The sequence below is a fragment of the Heptranchias perlo genome, chromosome 8, assembly GCF_035084215.1.
Source record: "Heptranchias perlo isolate sHepPer1 chromosome 8, sHepPer1.hap1, whole genome shotgun sequence".
Lineage (NCBI taxonomy): Eukaryota > Metazoa > Chordata > Chondrichthyes > Hexanchiformes > Hexanchidae > Heptranchias > Heptranchias perlo.
The window spans coordinates 31,257,557-31,278,863 of NC_090332.1; the positions used below are offsets into that span (position 1 = coordinate 31,257,557).

General features: G+C 46.3%; 1 protein-coding gene across 1 annotated transcript in view; it reads left to right on the forward strand.

The window, feature by feature from the left end:
* The window catches only part of ush2a (Usher syndrome 2A (autosomal recessive, mild)), a 744,800-nt gene that overhangs the window by 144,951 nt on the left and 578,542 nt on the right, over positions 1-21,307 (forward strand). The window contains exons 12-13 of the mRNA XM_067989549.1: positions 11,753-11,948; positions 14,479-14,609. Coding sequence (XP_067845650.1) covers positions 11,753-11,948; positions 14,479-14,609 — 327 coding nt within the window. The remainder of the gene's footprint in view (positions 1-11,752; positions 11,949-14,478; positions 14,610-21,307) is intronic.

The following is a 21,307-nucleotide window of genomic DNA, read 5'->3' on the forward strand; positions in this document are numbered from 1 at the left end:
ACTCATCTTGCCTTTCAAATAACAGGACACAGAGGACAACCTTAATATGAAGGCAATGTGGTAATTGCCAAGAAAGCAGATATTCACCTGCATTATTCTGTGCTGCTATTCATACAGTCGTCAGACATTTATGGAATAAAAGCCCTGTCAGTTTTAGCATGTGCACAGCATCCAAATGGCTGCATGTGTGAAATTGATGACTTCCTATACTGCAAGGAAACCAACTTACCTGTAGATTTGTGCTGCCTTGGCCTGTTCGCTCAGTTGGTCTATAGGAAAGGTGATGAAATTGTAGGCCATGCAAAATACGTAACTTCCATAATATAATTGTGTACAACAAACTAATTGATGCAGCAGATGTCTCCTGTGCTGGTTGGAATGTACCCATAAACGTTGAGGGCCTTGATGACTTTTATGACCACTGACAGTGCTGTGTGCATGCTAGATGTGGTCTGCAATTCCTGATGGGGTAGGTGGCAAAGCTCCACAATCTGAATCTCCTAAGACACTGTTCTTCCAACATTCCTGCGGAGCTCTTCTGGAGTGGTATGTGTGCTGAGCTTTGGTACTGGCAGGAGGCAACTGTGTGTCTTACAGCATGGGCTGCCCTTTCCTCTATGAAATGCAACGACAAGGCATACTGACCTAATTCCTTTTCTCAATATTGTGCAAGTTGCAACGGTTTCCAATCTTTTTCTGATCACCTAGTATAAAATCTAAACAGTCTGCAGCCATTATTGAAATGGATATTACAAACAGAAGTTACCAAGATAGTGAAAATCTCCAATAGAATATCTGGAGAATGGAGTACTACTGCATCAGCAAGCAATAATCCCTGCATTAGTCACTTTAATTGGCATGGTTGGTGCATTACAATTTACATCACCTGTTACAATTTACATCACCCACTTCCTTTTGGTAGCAATTTTGGTCGAATCCCAAATTGCGAGTTAATTGTTTGCTATCGCGGATTTGTAAAATTAATGGCCATTAATGTTCAAGAAGTGCAAGCATTACAACAAATGACCACTGTAGTTTCTAGCCTTAGATCTCTTAATCAGATATACATGGACAATGTGTTTCTAAATATACACTGATTTAGTTTACAATCAGCCTCTTGTCTCTCCCTTTCTTTCCGATACAGTGTTAAAATCATGTTGGAATGCAGGAAGTGGGGGGAATTTCTGGCGAAGGATAGACCAATCAGGGAAACTGCAGCACATGCTGATAGAGTATCAGAATGCAATGGATAATCATATAACCATTAATAACAGTGCAAGTTAACAGCCAGCCAACCACAGCATGATACTGCAGAACACCAATAAATCACAACATGGGCTGCCACAGTGTCAGCCAATCACAGTGCGGTTTGGCACGATCAGAAAGATGTAGTGTAGAGCTCCAGCCAATCACAGTGTGCTTTGTGCTGCTGCCATGCTGAAATTCACAAACAAGAAAGAACGATTTGTTTTTAAAATTTGTATGAACAAGCACCAGGCCTCAAATCTAGCATATGTATAAGTCACAGATCAGTGAGACAGGGACAGCTGACTTTAGTGCTGCAAGTTGAAATTTTAATTTTTTTTAACAGGCACTAAATTGAACTGATTAGAAACCTAATAGCATAGATGCATTTAAGGGGAAGCTGGATGAACACATGAGGGAGAAAGGAATAGATGGTAATGCTGATAGGGTTAGATGAAGAGGGGTGGGAGGAGGCTTATGTGGAGCATAAACACTGGCACAAACCAATTGGGCCAAATGGTCAGTTTCTGTGCTGTACATCCTATGTAATTCTAATCATTGTGAATTTAAATAGTTTGAAGTCTATTTTCGAAGATGAACCAAAAGATAGTTTTATTTTCCACAAATTGAAAATGGGTTAATATGATTTCATAAATACTACATTTTACCTGAAAATTCTTTGCAGGCTAGAAAACCATCATACTTGATTGTTGAAGATGACATAAGTGGTAATTTTTCAACTTAGCAGTACCACCAGGAAGTCTTGCTGACTGGCAGTGCATGTTCGAAATTTGGGTGTGCGATGGGGGCCTTTTTCCAGCTGGCTCTGTGTCCGCATTGCAAAGTCAGAAAATTAACCCTTTTCAGTTGTACACAGCATGCATCACTTGAAGAAGGTAGTTGAATAGCCAGTCCAATTCACTGTGCAACATTTGTTTTTAAACGTGGATTTTTCATAACTTTTTATCAACCTGATTAAATACAAACACTTCAACACCCTTGCTATTCTACTCGGATGTCACTAAAATAGGCTATGCCAGTAGCGTCTGCATGTTCTTACTTGTTTACATCCTGTCTGTTTCCTAGGCACCCTGTGGCATATTGGCAGAAGCAGTAGGTTTACTAAAATCTTTGTCACTCCAGCTGGCCTGTAGTCATATTGGGGAGATGTGACTGGCTGGATTGGGGAATTCATTCCCTCATATGAAATCGTTGATTTTCACTCTGTATTGATAGTGGCACTGACATGGATTGAATGAGTAGGAATCAATAAGATCATAGGCCTGTTTCTCACTTGATGTGCTCAAAGCACAGTTTTCCGACCAGGAGAAATTTGTGCTTAACAGTTCTCGTGCATGAAATGCAAGGGCCATAGTAACAGCTCCAACGTTATTCAAATTAATTTAAATCATCTCAAGGCATGAGTTTCCCACCAAAAATCTGCTGTGTGCTCACCAGCATAATAAATGGGTAATGCTGAGAAGGCACATTTTGGCTCTTGAGCGATCTTAAAGGTGAGTTGGGATATTTATGGCTGCAGTTTTACTTCTTAGATTAGAGCTTTCACCCGTATGTTTTTCTGCCTTATTTTTATTGTATTTGTTTTTGCACTTTTGTGGGATTTTTTGCCTGAATTTTCCATCTTTGGATTTCTGGGAGCTGTAATTTCAGATTGTGCATCCAAAATTCAGAAGACTGGAATTGCACTGATGCATATAGCAGTTGACAGATATACTGCGTACCAGGGTAAATCCTTTCATAACTTTGCTCATAGAAAGCCACCAGCTGCAAGAAGGTACTACACTTTTTGACAAGTGACAGGTTTTCCCACAGTTGTGCTGACTGTCCTTATAGGGATGATTTTCCTAGCCCTCATTTGGGCAGAGACCCATAATGCTGAGTTACTGCTCCCATAGCACTATCCCCAAACTTCCGGTCATGGTTTTGAAAGAATCCTGCATCGCTGCACCAGAAGCAGATGCTGTCATATAATTTAAATTATTTTGTCAAGTTTATGTCATCAACGTAACCTGCAACCTGATTTCTTGGCTTTTCGATGGTCGTAGGTTGTGTCCAGACTGCACTCATAAAAAGAAAGCGCTGCTGAATTCATGTTAGCATTTTGTGGCTGGATTTAAAAGGAGTAGAGAGGTGCCTTAACTTTGAAGTTAAAGCTGCACTATTTGCCCAGTCCTCTCAAATCTTACAGTTAGCTGTATTTGGAATATTGTTTCCTACAATCTGTGGGTATTGGGAAGCCACTTGACAGATTTCCATGATGGAGCTCCCTTTTGGGATTGCACTATATAAGGAGGAGGAGGATGAGCAGGAAGCTCCACTGGATGCATGTGAGGTTAGGCAGCACCAGAGAAGAGGGTCACCAGCAATCAAATGCCTTTTGAAAGTCCAGATATACAACATCAACCGCCCTACCCTCATCAGTCCTCTCCGTTACTTCATCAAAGAACTCAATCAATTTTGTCGGACACTATTTGCCTTTAACAAAGCCGTGCTGGCTGTCATTTATCAACCTATGTCTTTCCAAGGGTCCTCCAATATAATCCAGGTAAATTGTCCAGCATCATTGTTGCATGCTGTGTCTGCATAATATGGGGCAGAAATTGGTCATCGGATGGAGAAATGGGGGCAGAAATGACAATATTGGCCTTGAAGATTTTCAGGACCTTGCAGGGGCCTAACGCTAATTTTAGGACCCCACAGAGAAATTGGGTTGCCCTGAGTGGAACAGGCATCGGGCATGCTTCCCTCAGATTGTCCAGCAAGTGGCCATCTCCAAAAAGGTAAGTTTAATTGTTTTTAAAGTTCACATGGAGCGAGGAGGAGCAGGAGTGCTCATTCCAGCTCCACAGCATTCCAGCAGCTGCTGCTGGCTGCGATCGGCTTCCCTCTCGCTGTCCTCCCCCCTCTGTCCCAGCACTTACTTGAGGGCCACTGCCAGCGAGGCAAGTGCCCTGAAATTCATTTTTTTAAATGAGTGAGCTGTCTGTGGAGGCTCGCCAAACTTATTGAAATGAGTCCGGACGCCCAATTTCGGGCTGGCCTCCTGGTTGGGGCGCACACTGCCTGCTGATTCTGAGTGAAAAGGAGCCCAGATGAATTTCTATCTTTAGAACTATTGACAAGGCATCCATCTGGAAGATCAGAACATGAAGTGGCCTGAGGAGGAGCAGCAGGACATGCTGGAGGAGGAAAATAAGGCTCCCAAAAGACCCCAAGGTAGTCAGACTCCATGGCCTCGATATTACCAGGGAGGCGGGAGGGCAGCGGGGAGGCGACTGGGCGTGTGGGTAACCCGCCCAGTGAAATCCGTCTGTTCCCCACACTATCGCGGGTAAATTGAAACCACTTAACGTGGCTTCCGGGTTTCCCGTCGGAAACCTGCGCATCGGGCGGACTGCGCACCCGCATCACAGACTGTCAGCTGGAGGAGCTCTACTTAAAGGGGCAGTCCTCCAATGCTGCTCCTGCAGCAGACAACCAAAATTATAGAATGGAGCAGCCCATGGGAAAGGCTTTTTTGTATTCGTTCATGGGATGTGGGCATTGCTGGCGAGGCCGGCATTTATTGCCCATCCCTAGTTGCCCTTGAGAAGGCGGTGGTGAGCCGCCTTCTTGAACCACTGCAGTCCGTGTGGTGAAGGTTCTCCTACAGTGCTGTTAGGAAGGGAGTTCCAGGATTTTGACCCAACGACGATGAAGGAACGGCAATATATTTCCAAGTCGCGATGGTGTGTGACTTGGAGGGGAACGTACAGGTGGTGTTGTTCCCATGTGCCTGCTGCTCTTGTCCTTCTAGGTGGTAGAGGTCGCGGGTTTGGGAGGTGCTGTCGAAGAAGCCTTGGCGAGTTGCTGCAGTGCATCCTGTGGATGGTGCACACTGCAGCCACAGTGCGCCTGTGGTGAAGGGAGTGAATGTTTAAGGTGCTGGATGGGGTGCCAATCAAGCGGGCTGCTTTTTCCTGGATGATGTCGAGCTTCTTGAGTGTTGTTGGAGCAGCACTCATCCAGGCAAGTGGAGAGTATTCCATCACACTCTTGACTTGTGCCTTGTAGATGGTGGAAAGGCTTTGGGGAGTCAGGAGGTGAGTCACTCGCCGCAGAATACCCAGCCTCTGACCTGCTCTTGTAGCCACAGTATTTATATGGCTGGTCCAGATTTAGTGATGCCTCACTCCAGGTCTTGCTGGATGGGGTGAAGAGGAGGAGGGATATTTTCTACTCGGCAGACGGCAGGAAGTGGCCTGTCTCTGCCATCAAGAAGGCCTGGCTCAAGGTGGCAGAGGAGGTCACCAGCAGCAGCAATGTGTCCTGCACATGGATCCAGTGCAGGAAGAACTTCAATGACCCAACTAGGTCAGCCAAAGTGAGTACACTTACTCAGTCTCCTACACTCCGTCTTCCACATCATCGCCCACACCCCCCAACTCATTCTGTACATGCCAATGTTACTCTATCACATCACTCCTCACACCTACTCAAAACTCATCCTCAACTTACCTGCACTTACTCACCTCCCCAGTGCTCATCCCACCACTATCATTCAACCTAATCCTCATACAATGTCATGGCTCTGACTCATGCTCACCCTCTGATGCATCTCTTGCACGGTCAGCCTCACCCAAACCAATGCATTCAGCGGTTGGCCACATCACCATCCCTCACTCACGCCTATCTACTTTCTCCCCTTATAGGAGAAGAGAGCCCAGAATGCAGGGGAGAGGGCGAAGACCGGAGGGGAGCTGCAACATTAGGTCGTCCTCACGGACGCGGAGCAGGAGGCTCTTGAAGTGAGCCGCACCCTCGAGTGCCTGACCGTTGGGGACGCCGAGACTGTCACCCGACAAACGGCTGGTGACAGAACTTTAACATTCAGCACTCACAATAGCAAATGATGTTAACATGCCTTGCCATCTTCAGCACCTCAACATCTGTCATCATGTTTAATATTGCCTTCTGTTCTCACAGGGCCTTCAGCAAACGCTGTGACGGCAGAGGGCGATTCCTCAGAGGACCTGCCGGCCTCTGAGGGGGCACCGTCACATCTGAGCGAGCCATCCACCAGTGCAGATACACCCCCTCAGTGGGTCCCCGTCCTCACTTAGTTGGGGTCGCACATGATGAGTCACCACACAAATGTGAGCACGAGCAGACACTGGTGGCAGGGGCAGCTGTGGAGAGTCCGCGTCGGTGGGAGCACTCTTCTCCAGGCTCTGCTCAGCTGGACACAGATGCTAAACCCTGGGGGCCATCCTTTAAAAGGAGAATAATCAAGGGGCAGCAGCACATTTGCGAGGTGCTGGAACAGGTGCCATGCACACTCTCCACAATCGCGCAGAGGATGGAGGAGTCCAACTCCTGCATGAGTGGAATGGTGGCACAGGTACAGGAGGGAATCTCTGAGATACTGTCACAGGGACACGAGGGCATCTCTGAGATAGTGTTGCGGATAAGTGCGTGAATGTCTGCGGTGGAGGGAAGGCTAGCCTCCATGGAGCTTCAAACATGGCTCACCAATGATTCCATTGAGGCCCTGACAACGGCCCTTCAGACTCAGGGTGAGCAACCTTCTGCCGCCTCAAACAGGCAGGCAGATACACTAGCACTGGCCTTACAAGGCTTCACACATGTCCTCCAAACTGTCGTCCAGCACGGTGGTAGGAGTGATGTGGGCCTGACCCAGGAGAGGGATGATGGTGAAAGGGCACATGGAAGTGGGGATGCCACTCAAAGTGCTCCCACGTCTCACCCGTTGCCCCCCTCTCAACCAGTACCTGCAATGCTGCTTCCTCTCCAGGTGGTAGAGTCTGCCCCTGCACAGGTACAGGTGGAGCAGTCTTTGGAGGGGCCCTCACAGGCACCGAAACCCAGAGGGTGTAGGCCCAAAGCATCTAATCGGTCAGGACATGACCAAGAACAACCTGCCACTACCTCTGCTGCAGCCACAGGGGAAGCACCATGTAGGAGTAGTCGGAATGTTTTGGTTTTGTAAGCACAAAGGGGATGCACAAGAGTGTTTGACGGTTTGTCATGTTTTTTATTTATATTTGATTTTTCTTAATGGCGCATTAAATATTATTATTGTCACCACTACTGCCACGCCTTGGCCATTCTTGACTGGCTTATGTAATAAGTCCCTTTCATGAGGTTCACCATGAACACCCACACTTGATGCCACCCATTGGGTCACTCTACAGTGGGTGTATGTGTAGTTGCACGACTATTTTGTGCATGTGCCTGTGGCGCAGCACTGTTGTAGAGCTCCACGTGGCGGAGGTGGACGGCGTGCCTGGCGAGGCTGGTGATGTTGTTTGTCCTCGGATGAAGTGATGAATGCAGCTATGGTGCCTCCCCATCCTGACGGTGTGAGTTTAAGGGGGTCCACAAAGTAGGTAAATGTGTTTGCACAGCAGAGTTTAGGGTATAACTTAATAGTTTTGAGTGGAAAGACAAAGGTGTTGCAGCCAAAACTTTGTCTGAAGTGACAGAGTGCCCTGCTGCAATAAATGAGGCATTCCCCCCAACTGTCAAATAATCCATTGCATCTCCTACTGGCTGCTGGCTGAAACACATCTGCTCCAACAAGGATTGTTTCCCACAGCATGGGAAACACGCTGAGGATCCTTCAAAATTGCACCCCTGCCAAAATCTCCACTCAATGAGGTCTGTTAAGTACCTCTGATGTGGAGATGCTGGTGATGGACTGGGGTGGACAAATGTAAGGAATCTTACAACACCAGGTTATAGTCCAACAGTTTTATTTGAAAATCACAAGCTTTCGGAGGCTAGCTAAATAACTATCTAAATTATCATCTGGCCGGCTTTAATTGCCGGTGGGAATCCCGCATGCAGGAGCTGCACGCACACCCGAATGCGTCATAGGGCTACCCGGAAGTGAGCGGGTTGGAGCTGAACCCGCTCCGGGATTCCACCATTTTCGGAGCCCCCCTCGCCTAATGCACCCGCTCGGCCATCCGAAAATCGGTCCCCATCTGTTAGAATCATCTTTAGAAACATGATTCAGGAGATTCTCATCATCATCAACTCAGGCAATAATATGTCTTTCCATCCCACTTGGTTTACCATTCTTCAGTAATAAAGCATATCCCTTAACATTTAACAGGAAAACGTCCTCAATCTCTACTACCACCATTCTGCCAACTACCAATACAATATCTCCCTCTAACACGAATGGGACTTTTCACATGGTATATACTCTTGTCAAAGCACTTATTTTGTAAAAAGCCAATTTCAGTGGGGACGATGTTAACCTGGCAGAAACTGGGTGGATGGGCAGTTAAAATCATCATGGTTATTTACCTGCCCTGCAGCCACAGGGAGCCGACCGTTTAGATTTTTAACCTGCTCTACTGAGCAGCTGGCAAAGATACCTGCCCAAAGCCGGCAGAGTCCTTCTTTACATATGCAAGTTGGGTCCCAATGACATCATCAGGACCTAACTGCAATTTTAACTGGATGGCCTGAGCAGGAAGCCACTGTGAATTTCCTGCCAAGTGAAGACAGCGGGGAAGAGAAGCTGGGGCCAGAGGAGAGCCAAACAGGTCATGTTTTTTACTCCCCTTATGGGGCTAGGAGGAACAGGAGTGCACTACCACACTGCCCCATGAGGCAGCCCCGGAAACCGATCCTGCCACATACCTGTCCTTGGCAGACAGCTCCGAAGCCGCGAGATTTTCTGTCTTTTCCTGTTGACTCTGCACCCATCCCAGGCAAGAGGATGGCAGCTGGTTATCTGTGTCAGGCTCATGGACATGAGTTCGCACTTGACATTTGTGAGTATGGACACCAGGCAGGCAAGCTTCAGGCAGCTGTTTTTCTGCTGCTGCGGGGACAGCCTGGCCTTGCTTGCTCTCTGCTCTGCACAATCAATGGGGGGGGGGGGGGTAGCGGAATAGCTGACTGCTGTGGAAATGGTACAGTCTGGAGAGACAGCACTGCCATCTATTGTCACCTCAGACTTGCTCTTCCCAGCCTCCAAGTCACTTCGCTTGTTGATCTGGGGGTTGGCAGACTCCATTATAGAAGTAACATTGAAAAAGGAGGGCATAATTTCCCTCTTGGTTTGGGCAAGCTCTTCTTTACATTGAGGAGGCCACAGTGCAGCCAAAGGCTGGTATTTCAACAACTTGAGCTTTCATAAGAGAACTTAGGACTGATAACAAAGCCTCTTCCATGAGGGGCAGTGCAACATAGAAACATAGAAAATAGGAGCAGGTGTAGGCCATTCAGCCCTTCGTGCCTGCTCCTCCATTCAATATGACCATGGCTGATCCTCTATCTCAAAACCATATTCTTGCTCTCTCCCCATACCCCTTGATGCTTTTTGTGTCGAGAAATCTATCTAGCTCCTTCTTAAATATATTCAGTGACTTGGCTTCCACAGCCTTCTGTGGTAGTGAATTCCACAGGTTCACCACCCTCTGAGTGAAGAAATTTCTCCTTATCTCAGTCCTAAATGTCCTACCTTGTATCCTGAGACTGTGACTCCTCGTTCTGGAACCCTCAGCCAGGGGAAACATCCTCCCTGCATCCAGTCTGTCTAACCCTGTCAGAATTGTATATATTTCAATGAGATCCCCTCTCATTCTTCTAAACTCAAGTAAATACAGGCCGAGTCGACCCAATCGCTCCTCATACGACAGTTCTGCCATCCCAAGAATCAGTCTGGTGAACCTTCGCTGCACTCCCTCTATGGCAAGTATATCCTTTCTTAGGTAAGGAGACCAAAACTGCACACAATACTCCAGGTGTGGTCTCACCAAGATCCTGTATAACTGCAGTACGACATCCTTGCTCCTATACTCAAATCCTCTTGCAATGAAGGCCAACATACCATTTGCCTTCCTAACTGCTTGCTGCACCTGCATGTTTGCTTTCAGTGACTGATGTACAAGGTCACTCAGGTCCCTTTGTACATCAACATTTCCCAATCTATCACCATTTAAATAATACTCTGCCTTTCTGTTTTTCCTTCCGAAGTGGATAACTTCACATTTATCCACATTATACTGCATCTGCCATGTATTTGCCCACTCACTCAACTTGTCTAAATTGCTTGAAGCCTCTTTGCATCCTCCTCACAACTCACGATCCCACCTGGTTTTGTTTCATCAGCAAACTTGGAAATATTACATTTGGTTCCCTCATCCAAATCATTGATATATATTGTGAATAGCTGGGGCCCAAGCACTGATCCCTGCAGATGGCCCTGGAGTTGCCACCCATTCCAAGGCTGTCTGCATGCAGCAGCACCGCACACATGTGGGATGTGTACTCCTTCACAGTTATCACCATGTTGAGGAAGCTGCTAGGCACGTTACTCAATGACTGCAACAGTTGATCATATTCCAAAAGTATTCTCCCCAGTTGGATGTCATTGGGCTTCTGCATGCCAAATGTTGAAATTGTGACAATATGCTTGCTGCAAGCTCAGAGGAGGTTCTGGCTTCTGCTTGCTCTGCCATACCTGTTAATACATAAAAAAGAGCAGTGGTAAAAACCTTTCTGGTAAACAATTTTTCAAGTAGCATTCAGCAAAATACAGAATTTCATCTGCCATGTAATGTCATGGTTTTGGATGTTCAGTGGAGGCATTATTATGATTGGGAGGGAAATGAAAAGCTCTGGATGAAGCATTCTACTTCACCATCTCGAGACTCCTCATTCAAGTTTCTGCACTGCAGTTGTATGGCTCTCTTTTCAAAATGGTAGGTTTCCTGCATAGTGGTTGGTCCTCCCCTGGTAGCTGTCATTTGACTCCTGTTGTGCAGAGCTTTCTCCTGCAGAGACATAAGGAAACTTCGATTGCTTGTTGATAATTTTTGGACCTGAAACATAGGAACATAGGATCAAGCCATTCAGCCCCTTGAGTCTGTTCCATCATTCAATTAGATCATCTCTGATCTGTAGCTCAACTCCATTTACCCACCTTTGATCCATATTCCTTGATACCCTTACTTAATAAAAATCTATTGACCTCAATTGAAGCAGCATACACAGCTTTTGGTGGGAGAGAATTCTCCCACCAAAAGCTGTGGATCAGAATTACAGTCCCTCTAGGAAATAAAAATTGGGAGAGATGTAAAAAGGGCTGTCGACTTGCTATCACCCATTCTATCGCACAAAGTCAAGATCTACTCCTCTATGTTCAAAAATATGTATTTTGTGTTTGTCACCTATTCAGCTCTGCCATTGTGAAAATGTGCCCATAACTTTTACAAATGTATGCAAATCATTTTATGATACTTGATATATCCTGTGCGGAAATTAATTTTTCTGATCATGCACTGAGAGTTTATTATTTAAGAGTGCATGGTTGTAGCTTGAGCATTAAAAACTGCAATACAGGTTTCTCATCTCTGAGTGTTTAAAAATAAAGTTTACAACTGTTACAAAATATGTACAAGTATTTGTATTCTGCTCCTTTGTACTGTTTATTTTCTAATGCTTGAACAACTTATTTTTTTAGTGTGAGCGCTGCCAGCCACTCTTCAATGACAAGCCTTTCCATCAGGGTGATCAGGTTCATGCTTATAACTGTAAACCTTGTCAGTGCTATAAACATGCCATCAGTTGCCACTATGACACTTCCATAGATCCATTTCCTCATGACTATTTCCGAGGTGGTGGTGGAATTTGTGATGACTGTCAACATGACACTGCTGGTAAGTATGTTTTGTATTTTGTGGTGAATTTTTGTGTTGATCATAGTTAGGTATACAACATGAACATAGCGCACTCTCTGTCAAGTACGCTATGGGTTAGTTGGAGTTCAAAATCCCTCAATGCTATTTCAGTAATGTGCTATAATGTATAAAAAAGGAATAATTACTAGACCAGTGCACTAGCATAACATCAGCTGCAACTATAGCAGTTCTCTGACCAGTTTCTTAAAGACTATTACAGAGTTTGGCAGCCTGATGGTGTAATGTTTTGACCTTTCGCTGTGCTGTTCAGTGTTGTGCCAGGATGTGGTTTCATGCCTATGATTTGTCAAATGATGAACTCCTGATCTTCTTCAGGCTTCCAGGGGGAGATGTAAGCAGAGGCATGATTTCCTCCCCTTCTCTTTGGGGAAAGCTCCTCATGCCAAATTAACTCACTTGTGAAGAACTTTCTAATAATGAGTGGTATTGGCATAGGCCACCTACCTGGATAACTTAAATAGCAAATGGCATGCAACATGTACAGACCTAAAGAAACAGCAAAATTAATTTTTTAAAAGTGATCCGAAAAATACTATTTCAGGATTACTGGTGGAGTTTATGATATATACCACCATCGCAGGAACTTTCAACTTCGGCAGGGACTTAAAAGAGGCAATATCAGATCAGTCACACATTATACATCCCACCCGATTTTCCTTTCCATGACTTCAATGGAAAGGAAGGTCGGGCAGGCGATTCGATACTGCCCATTTTATGCCCCGGGTGAAGTTGAAAATTTTGCCCACTACCTTTTATAATAAAATCTCTTGTCTCCATTATTTAAGTTGTGACCGTCAATTTGTGACTGTTTGTCAGTTTTGTTTCTCATTAGCTAACTGTCTTCTTCCTCATTCTTAGGCTCTGTGTTGTTACTTTTTCCAATCGGTTACTTAGGTGAATAGTGAAGAGAAAATAACCAACCATGTTACGCAAAGCCTTTTTCCAACTTCAATTTCCTCCCCAGTCATCGTCCACAAAAACAATTTACCCAATCACATTTAACAAAAAAAAATTGAATTACGGTCACCTTTTTTACTCATTTGTTTATGCGATGTTGGCAAAGCCACATTTAATGCCGATTCTTAGTTGCCTTGAGAAAGTAGTATTGAGCCGTCTCTTTGAACTGCAGCAGACCTTGTGCTGATAGTGCTTCCGTGATGGCGATAGGCAGGAAATTCCAGGACTTTGATCCCATGGCAATGAAGGAAGGATGGTACATAGCCAAGACAGGATGGTCAGTGACTTGGTGAAGAAGTTGGAGGTGATGGTGTTCACATCATATTGTTGCTTAGACTGAGAGGAAAGGTTTTGATAATAGTTGCTTCAAGTGTTATGAATTGTGAAGTGAGTGAATTATCATATACTTCTATGAATAAAATGGCAGAGACATTATATGAGACTACAAACCTGCACTTCTTTCACAGAACATTGATGTAGAGATGTCTGAGCCTCCATCTGCCTCAAACTCAATTTAACATAGTTCATGCTTCACTCCACACCTGCCATTACTCTGCTCTCAGCCCCACCCGTTCTCTCCACCCTGGGCCGTACTCTTAAGCTTATTTTCCTTTTTTAAAAATATATTTCCTTTTGTAGATCAATTTACATCAGCCACATCCAGTTCTACTAATTGCACACTCAGAGGGGTAGAAATTCGACCTCTTTGCATCTGTTATACGGGTGTAAAATGGGCGCAATGATGGCCAATTTTGGCGGACCAATGTCCTGCATCTAAAGCATGCCTGAAAGATCCCTGGTCTGATATTGGGTCAGGTGATTTTTTAGGTATCTCTGGCAGCCTCCTAAAACAGATAATAGACCACTTACTTAGGTCCTTCATTTACACAACGCCTAGTTCAGGCACCCTTTGGGAAATTGGATAACGATGAGCGGAGTATGAGCTGGGCCTCTTCAGCAGCCGCCAACAAAAGGTAAGTTTAAAACAAAATCAAAAATCATTCCTGAGGAGCCAGAAGGAGCAAGAAAACTCCACCGACTCCACAGTACTTGCGATCACCCCTCTCTTTGGCTGCTCCATTTCCCCTCCCCCCTCCCCCCAACACCTTCTGGGACTTAGCTTTGGGCTGCCGTTGGTGAGGAAAGTGGCCTGACTTTCATCTTTTTAAAATGGGTGAGCTGACTGTGGAGGCACGACAGGCGCTGGCAGCTTGCCTAAGTAATATTAGAGGCCTGAGTCCCGATTTTGGGCCTACATCTGGTTCTGCCAGTCTACATAGCCAATTTACCTCTCAGCCTTTGTAGACCGCTGTGGGAGATCCCCTGGTATATATCAATAAATTATTTGGGAAAATTAAGCTGTTATCTCCGTCTAACATTATTCTCTATAATATTTTTTGGCAAGCTTTGTGTTGGAAATATTTAATAATGGCTGAGTAGTTACAGAACCTGTGCACTTGTATCTTATTTGTCATAAACCTACTTTGAAGGACTGATTAATTTGTGCCTATTGTTCAATCAATTCTTATAGGAAGAAATTGTGAACAGTGTAAAGATTTTTTTTACCGAGAAGTAGGTGGCAGCCTCTCAGCAACTGATGTGTGCAAACCTTGTGATTGCTTACAATCTGGAGTCATAAATGGGAGCCTCCTGTGTGATCAGGTGGGTAATTTTAATAAGTACAAGTACGCTTTCAAGAACTCATTTGAATGGCAGTGCAAGTGAGTTACATAGGGAATAGAATTTTGTGCTTAATCAAGTTTGGTTAAATAACTGTTCTCTGCAGGATTATCACTAGAGGGCTGAGACTGTTGTGACAAATTATGTTGTAATGGGTTCTGTTTCACTGTTTAGTTTTTCATTGGAAATATTTTTAAGTCAACAAAGTGATGACAGCTAATAATTATCATAAAATATTTGTGACTGCTTAAATCATTGAAGTTATATAGAAACTGTACATACCTTTTGCATAATTTTATTTTCTGCAATTATTTTGTTAATATTTCTTCTTTATTCATGCTGAAGCATAAATTGTACTAATCTAAGTGACTTTGGACAATTTAGATGCACAAAATGATCCATTCTGCTGTTCTAGATTATTCTATCTATGAAACTTAACCATATTATTTTAAATGTGTAATAATCAAAAATAGTTTATTTTTGTTTATACAATATATGTGTTCCATTTATGGTGGTAGTTTACAACCAGTGATATATACCTTCAATAAGATGCTGCTGAAACTATTGTATTTTTACAACAAAGTGGATTCTATAACAACAGTTGAGTGGATTATGTGATTGAATGACCTTAAGTGATCTCCATATAAGTTAATAGGGCTAAGTTTCTTCTCCTTTTGTACTGGGGAAAGGAAATAGGAGCTGAGACACAGGATACTGGGTTTCTGGCCTCTTTGTATTGGCCTGGAATTTCTGGGGCTTCCCCTTTAGGCTGGCCCAACAACTTCACCCAGTTTTAAGCTTCATTGGAGCAGTGTAGAAAGCCAAAATGGAGAACAACCACGTTGAAGGGGTGGAAGGCGGCATTACTGGGTCATTAGCAGGGCACCCATTTGGAGGAGCACTCAAAAGAAGTGGACCTGAGGCCCTGCACCTAGCCCTGATCGGAGAAGGGCAAACATCAAAGTTCAGAGGACCCAAATGCTGTTTTCTTTCAGGGACATGGATCAATGCTGCAGGCCTTCTGACTGATGTCAGAGAGCTAGCCTGCACCAGGGACACAACAGGGATAGACACTAATAGATCCACTCCACATCAGCAGCTACCCCTGCTGTAAAGAAAATGGAGACTATAGTTAAAGATTTGAAGTTACTAAAGTCAATGTTCTAGCCAGACAGTTGCAGAGTACCCAGAAGAAAGTTAAGTTGCTGAACTGGGAGCTGCATTGAGCTTTATTGGAGCTTACTTGTGGACAGAACAGAGGTGAAGTCAGAATGGCTCTAATGTCTTCTTTCTCCCAGAAAATTCTCTAGAAGAAATTTCATACATTAATTAAATTAAATTTTTACTAATATTAAAATTGTAGTCAAGGGAATTAGGGGTTACGGGGAGCGGGCAGGAAATTGGACATGAAGCTGAGTTCGGATCGGTCAAGGCCCTGTGGGTGGCGGAGCGGGCCCAGGGGGTGGCGGAGCGGGCCCAGGGGCTGAGTGGCCGAGTCCTGCTCCTACTTCTTGTGTTCTTTAGATTTGAGGTTAGGATCAGATCAGCCATGATCTTATTGAATGGCGGAGCAGGCTCGAGGGGCCGATTGGCCTACTCCTGCTCCTATTTCTTATGTTCTTATATTCTAAAATTGAAGTTCCACATTTTCTCAACTTTATAGAGCAAGCTCATCTTGATCCAATATACTGCATGGCACATGTCACATTACAGATAATGAATTATTTAAGGGAAGTTAGATTTGAATCCCAATATCAAAACATTGTCAAGAATTTGCATTTATATAACACCTTTTCACAATCTCAGGACGTCTCAAAGTGCTTCACAGCCAACGAAGAACTGTTTTTGAACTGTGGTCATGTTGTAATGTCGGGAAACGTATCAACCAATTTCTGCACAGCAATGTCCTACCATTAATAATGGCGTAAATGACCGGATAATGGTAGTGAAATTCAATTTTGGTGGGGTGCAAATGGGGGTAGTGATTCAGCCACCCCTTAAACCCCCCGCCCAATTTTTGGAAAGGAAAATCAGGGAGGGTGGAAATGGATAGCTGTTTCGCTACTGCCCATTTTGCGCCCCACCAAAGTTGAATCACAGAGGAAAACCCAGCCCTATATCTTAAATTATAATATTGCCCTCCCCCACCCCCTCCCAAAAATTTTAGTCTGGAAATTCTTGGAGCATTGCTGCTACTGTCATAAATGCAGTGAAGTGGAACCCCGCCTGCCCTTGCCCAAGGCCAGAGTACCTGTGCCAAATTTTGGGGATGGGATCGTTTGCCTGGCTGGGGTGGGCTTCTGCAAAGGCACATCAGTGGCGGCTTCCCTGGCCGGCGGCGATCCTCTCTTTTATGGTGAAGTGGCGTTCTCTGGAAGTCCAAATTGGCTGAAGGATTTTTTGTCATTTTCAACACTTAGGGCCCGATATTAGGAGGGAGGTAGGTTGGCAGCGGGGGGTCGACTGGGCGCGTGGGTAACACACCCAGTGAAATCAGGGTGCTCAGCACGCAATCGCAGCCTAATTGAATGTACTTACGTGTGCTTACGGGTTTCCCGTTCTAGACCTGCGCAGTGGGCGCACTGCGCACCCTCATCACAGGCTGTCAGCAGGAGGCGCCCTATTTAAAGGGGCAGTCTTCCAATGCTCCTCCTGCAGCAAAGAACCATTTTTGCAGCATGGAGCAGGCCAGAGGCAAAGCTGCTCCAAGGTTCTCAGACTCCTCACTCCAGGTGCTGCTCGATGAGGTGAGAAGTAGGAGGGAAACGTTTTTCCCATCTGATGGGAGGAGGTGGCCTCCCTCTGCCACCAAGATGGCCTGGCTGGAGGTGGCCGAGGAGGTCAGCAGCAGCAGCAGCAGCAATGTGTGCCGAACTTGGGTCCAGTGCAGGAAGTGCTTTAATGACCTAACCAGGTCAGCCAAAGTGAGTATACTTACGCATTCTCCCACACTCCATCTTCCACATCACCTCCACCACCACACAACTCCTTCTGTACTGCCACCACAAGGCTCTTGCATCACTCCTCACATCCACTCAACCATCATCCTCACCTTGCCTGCACTTACTCACTGCCCCAGTTCCCATTCGAACACTACCACGCAACCCAATCCTCATACAATCTCATGGCTATGTCTCAAATGCACCCTCCCATGCATCTCCCTCACGATCACCCCCACACCAATGCATGCAGCAGGTCACTTTTGCCTTGATAGAAGAAGAGATGCCAGAATGCCCAGGAGAGGGCCAGGACTGGAGGGGACCCGCCACACCAGGTGGTCCTAATGGACGCAGAGCAGCAGGCATTGGAACTAAGCCAGACGCTGGAGTGCCTGTCTGTGTCGGATGCCGAGACTAGGAGTGCACAAATGGCTGGTGTCAGAAATCTAACACTCAGCACTCATGATAGTGGATGATCTTAACATCACTTGACACCTGCAGCACCTCAACGTCTGTCCACATGCTTAATATTGCTTTCTGTTCTCTTGCAGGGCCATCTGCAACCGCCGTGACTGCGGATGGCGATTCCTCAGAGGACCTGCCGGCCCCTGAGGGTGCATCGTCACATCTGAGCCAGCCATCCACCAGTGCAGATACACACACCTCGGTGGGTCCCCGTCCTCAGTTAGTTGGGCTTGCACATGGTGAGTCACCACGCACATGTGAGCACGAGCAGACCCTGATGGCAGGGGCAGCCGTGGAGAGTCCGCTTCGGTGGGAGCACTCTTCTCCAGGCTCTGCTCAGCTGGACCCAGATGCTGAACCTTGGGGGTCAGCCATGAAAAGGAGAGTCATCGAGGGCCAGCAGCACATTGCTGAGGTACTGGAACAGTTGACACGCGCACTATTCGCAATTGCGCAGAGGATGGAGGAGTCCAATTCCTGCATGAGTGGAATGGTGGCACAGGTACAGTTGGGTATCTCCGAGATATTGTCACAGGGATGTGAAGGCATCTCTGAGATAGTGTCGCGGGTAGGTGCGGGAATGTCTGCGTTGGAGGAAAGGCTAGTCTCCATCGAGCTTCAAGCACGGCTCAACAATGAGTCCATTCACGTCCTGACAATGCCCGTTTGGATTCAGGGTGAGCAACATTCTGCCGCCTTGAACAGGCTGACAGATACATTACAACTGGCCTTCCAAGTTGTAATGTATCTGTCAGCCTGTTCAAGGCGGCAGAATGTTGCTCACCCTGAGTCCTCCAAACTGTCGTCCAGCAGGATGGAAGGACTGATGTGGGCCTGGGCCAGGAGAGGGATGATGGTGAAAGGGGACATGGAAGTGGGGACGCCGCTCAAAGCACTTCCAAGTCTCACCCGTTGCCCCCCTCTCAACCAGTACCCACAATGCTGCTTCCTGTCCAGGTGGCCGAGTCTGCCCCTGCACAGGTGCAGGTGGAACAGTTTTTGGAGGGGCCCTCACGGGCACCGAAATCCAGAAGGCGTCCGTGCAAAGCATCTCATCGGTCAGGGCATGGACAAGAACAACCTGCCACTACCTCTGATGAAGCCACAGGGGTGGCACCACGTAGGGGTTCCCGTAAACGTAAGTCGAAGGTTTTGTGAGCACAAAGGGGATGCACAAGGGTGTATGACAGAATGTCATGTTTTTGATTTAGTTTTGTTTGTTTTGCAAAGCACATTAAAATTTGTTATCACCACTACTGCCACGTCTTTGCAAATCTTGTCTGGTTTGTGCAATAATTCCCTTTCCTGAGGATCACCATGAAGACCCACAACTGATGCCACCCATTGTGTCACTGGAGAGTGGGTGTAGGTGTATTTGCAGGGCTTTTTTGTGCAGACGACTGAGAAACGCCGTCGATGTCCCCGGTGGCACCCTGGAAGGATGCGGAGGAGAAGTTGTTGAGGGCAGTGGTGACTTTGAGAGCGACAGGTAAGAAGATGGTGCTCGGGCCAGCCGGGAGCAGCTTGGCATGAAGGAAGCTGCAGATGTCCACGACTACATGTCAAGTGACTCTGAGCCTCCATGTGCACTGCTGCTCAGAGAGGTCCAGGAAGCTGAGCCTTGGACTGTAGACCCTGTGGCGAGCGTAGTGCCTTCTGTGACGCATCTCTCTCTCTGCGATTACCCTCCCTCCTGCTGTGCATGTGGATGTGTCACAGCACTGTGTTGTGGAGCTCCACGTGTCAGAGGTGGACGACGTGGCCGGTGAGGCTGCTGATGCTGTTCGTCCCCCGATGAGGTCATGACTGCAGCTATGGCGGCCCCCATCCACAAGATGTACGTTTGAGGGTGTCCGCAAGGTAGGTAAATGTGCTTGCACACCAGAGTTGAGGTTGCAAGCTTGTGAATCTTAGTGTTAGCAGGAGGATGGTGCAGGCCAAACTTTGTCCAAAGTGACGGAGTGGCCTCCTGCAATGAGTGAGGATCTCCCCCCCACCCCCCCCGCACCTGTCAAATGGAGCTTTGCAGCTCCCACAGGCTGGTGGCTGCAACACGTCTGTTTCAACTGGGAGTCTTTCCCCCAGTACGGGAAACACGCTCAGTTGAGATGAAAATCCCACCCTTCCTCCCGGATTTTAGCAGCCCCCCGCCACGAACGCATCCGCTCGGACATCCGAAATCAACCCCTTAGGCTCCCAATTGAGCTACTCAACTAAAGATGATAATTGATCTCCTCCAGAATCGACTACCATACTCTGGTGAAGGTTTTGGGCCTTCAGAAGGCCTTAAAAGGACTTATGCAAGGCCTCAACTGGTGCGAGTTGGGCATCTCATCAAATGGAATTCCAAGAGGAACATGAGATGGGTTCTTCCCTCCTCATTTCCATAGTATTATATTGCGTGTACTTGTTGTAGGTGCAGGCAGTCTGTCCTCCATGCCCCTTTGGGAGAAACCCAGAAGTCCCATGGCAACACAAAGTGGGCGAGACCCAGCACACATGTTCCACCTTTCTTTCTTCTTTGTGTCTGGAAACTGAGTATTCCCCAGGACATAGAAGAGGAATATTGGGGCCATAATCTGGACCTTGTGAAGAAATCAGAAGAACATAAGAAATAGGAGCAGGAGTAGGCCAATCGGCCCCTCGAGCCTGCTCCGCCATTCAATAAGATCATGGCTGATCTGATCCTAACCTCAAATTTAAATTCACGTCCAATTTCCTGCCCGCTCCCCGTAACCCCTAATTCCCTTTACTTCTAGGAAACTGTCTATTTCTGTTTTAAATTTATTTAATGATGTAGCTTCCACAGTTTCCTGGGGCAACAAATTCCACAGACCTACTACCCTCTGAGTGAAGAAGTTTATCCTCATCTCAGTTTTGAAAGAGCAGCCCCTTATTCTAAGATTATGCCCCCGAGTTCTAGTTTCACCCATCCTTGGGAACATCCTTACCGCATCCACCCGATCAAGCCCCTTCACAATCTTATATGTTTCAATAAGATCGCCTCTCATTCTTCTGAACTCCAATGAGTAGAGTCCCAATCTACTCAACCTCTCCTCATATGTCCGCCCCCTCATCCCCGGGATTAACCGAGTGAACCTTCTTTGTACTGCCTCGAGAGCAAGTATGTCTTTTCTTAAGTATGGAGACCAAAACTGTATGCAGTATTCCAGGTGCGGTCTCACCAATACCTTATATAACTGCAGCAATACCTCCCTGTTTTTATATTCTATCCCCCGAGCAATAAAAGCCAACATTCCGTTGGCCTTCTTGATC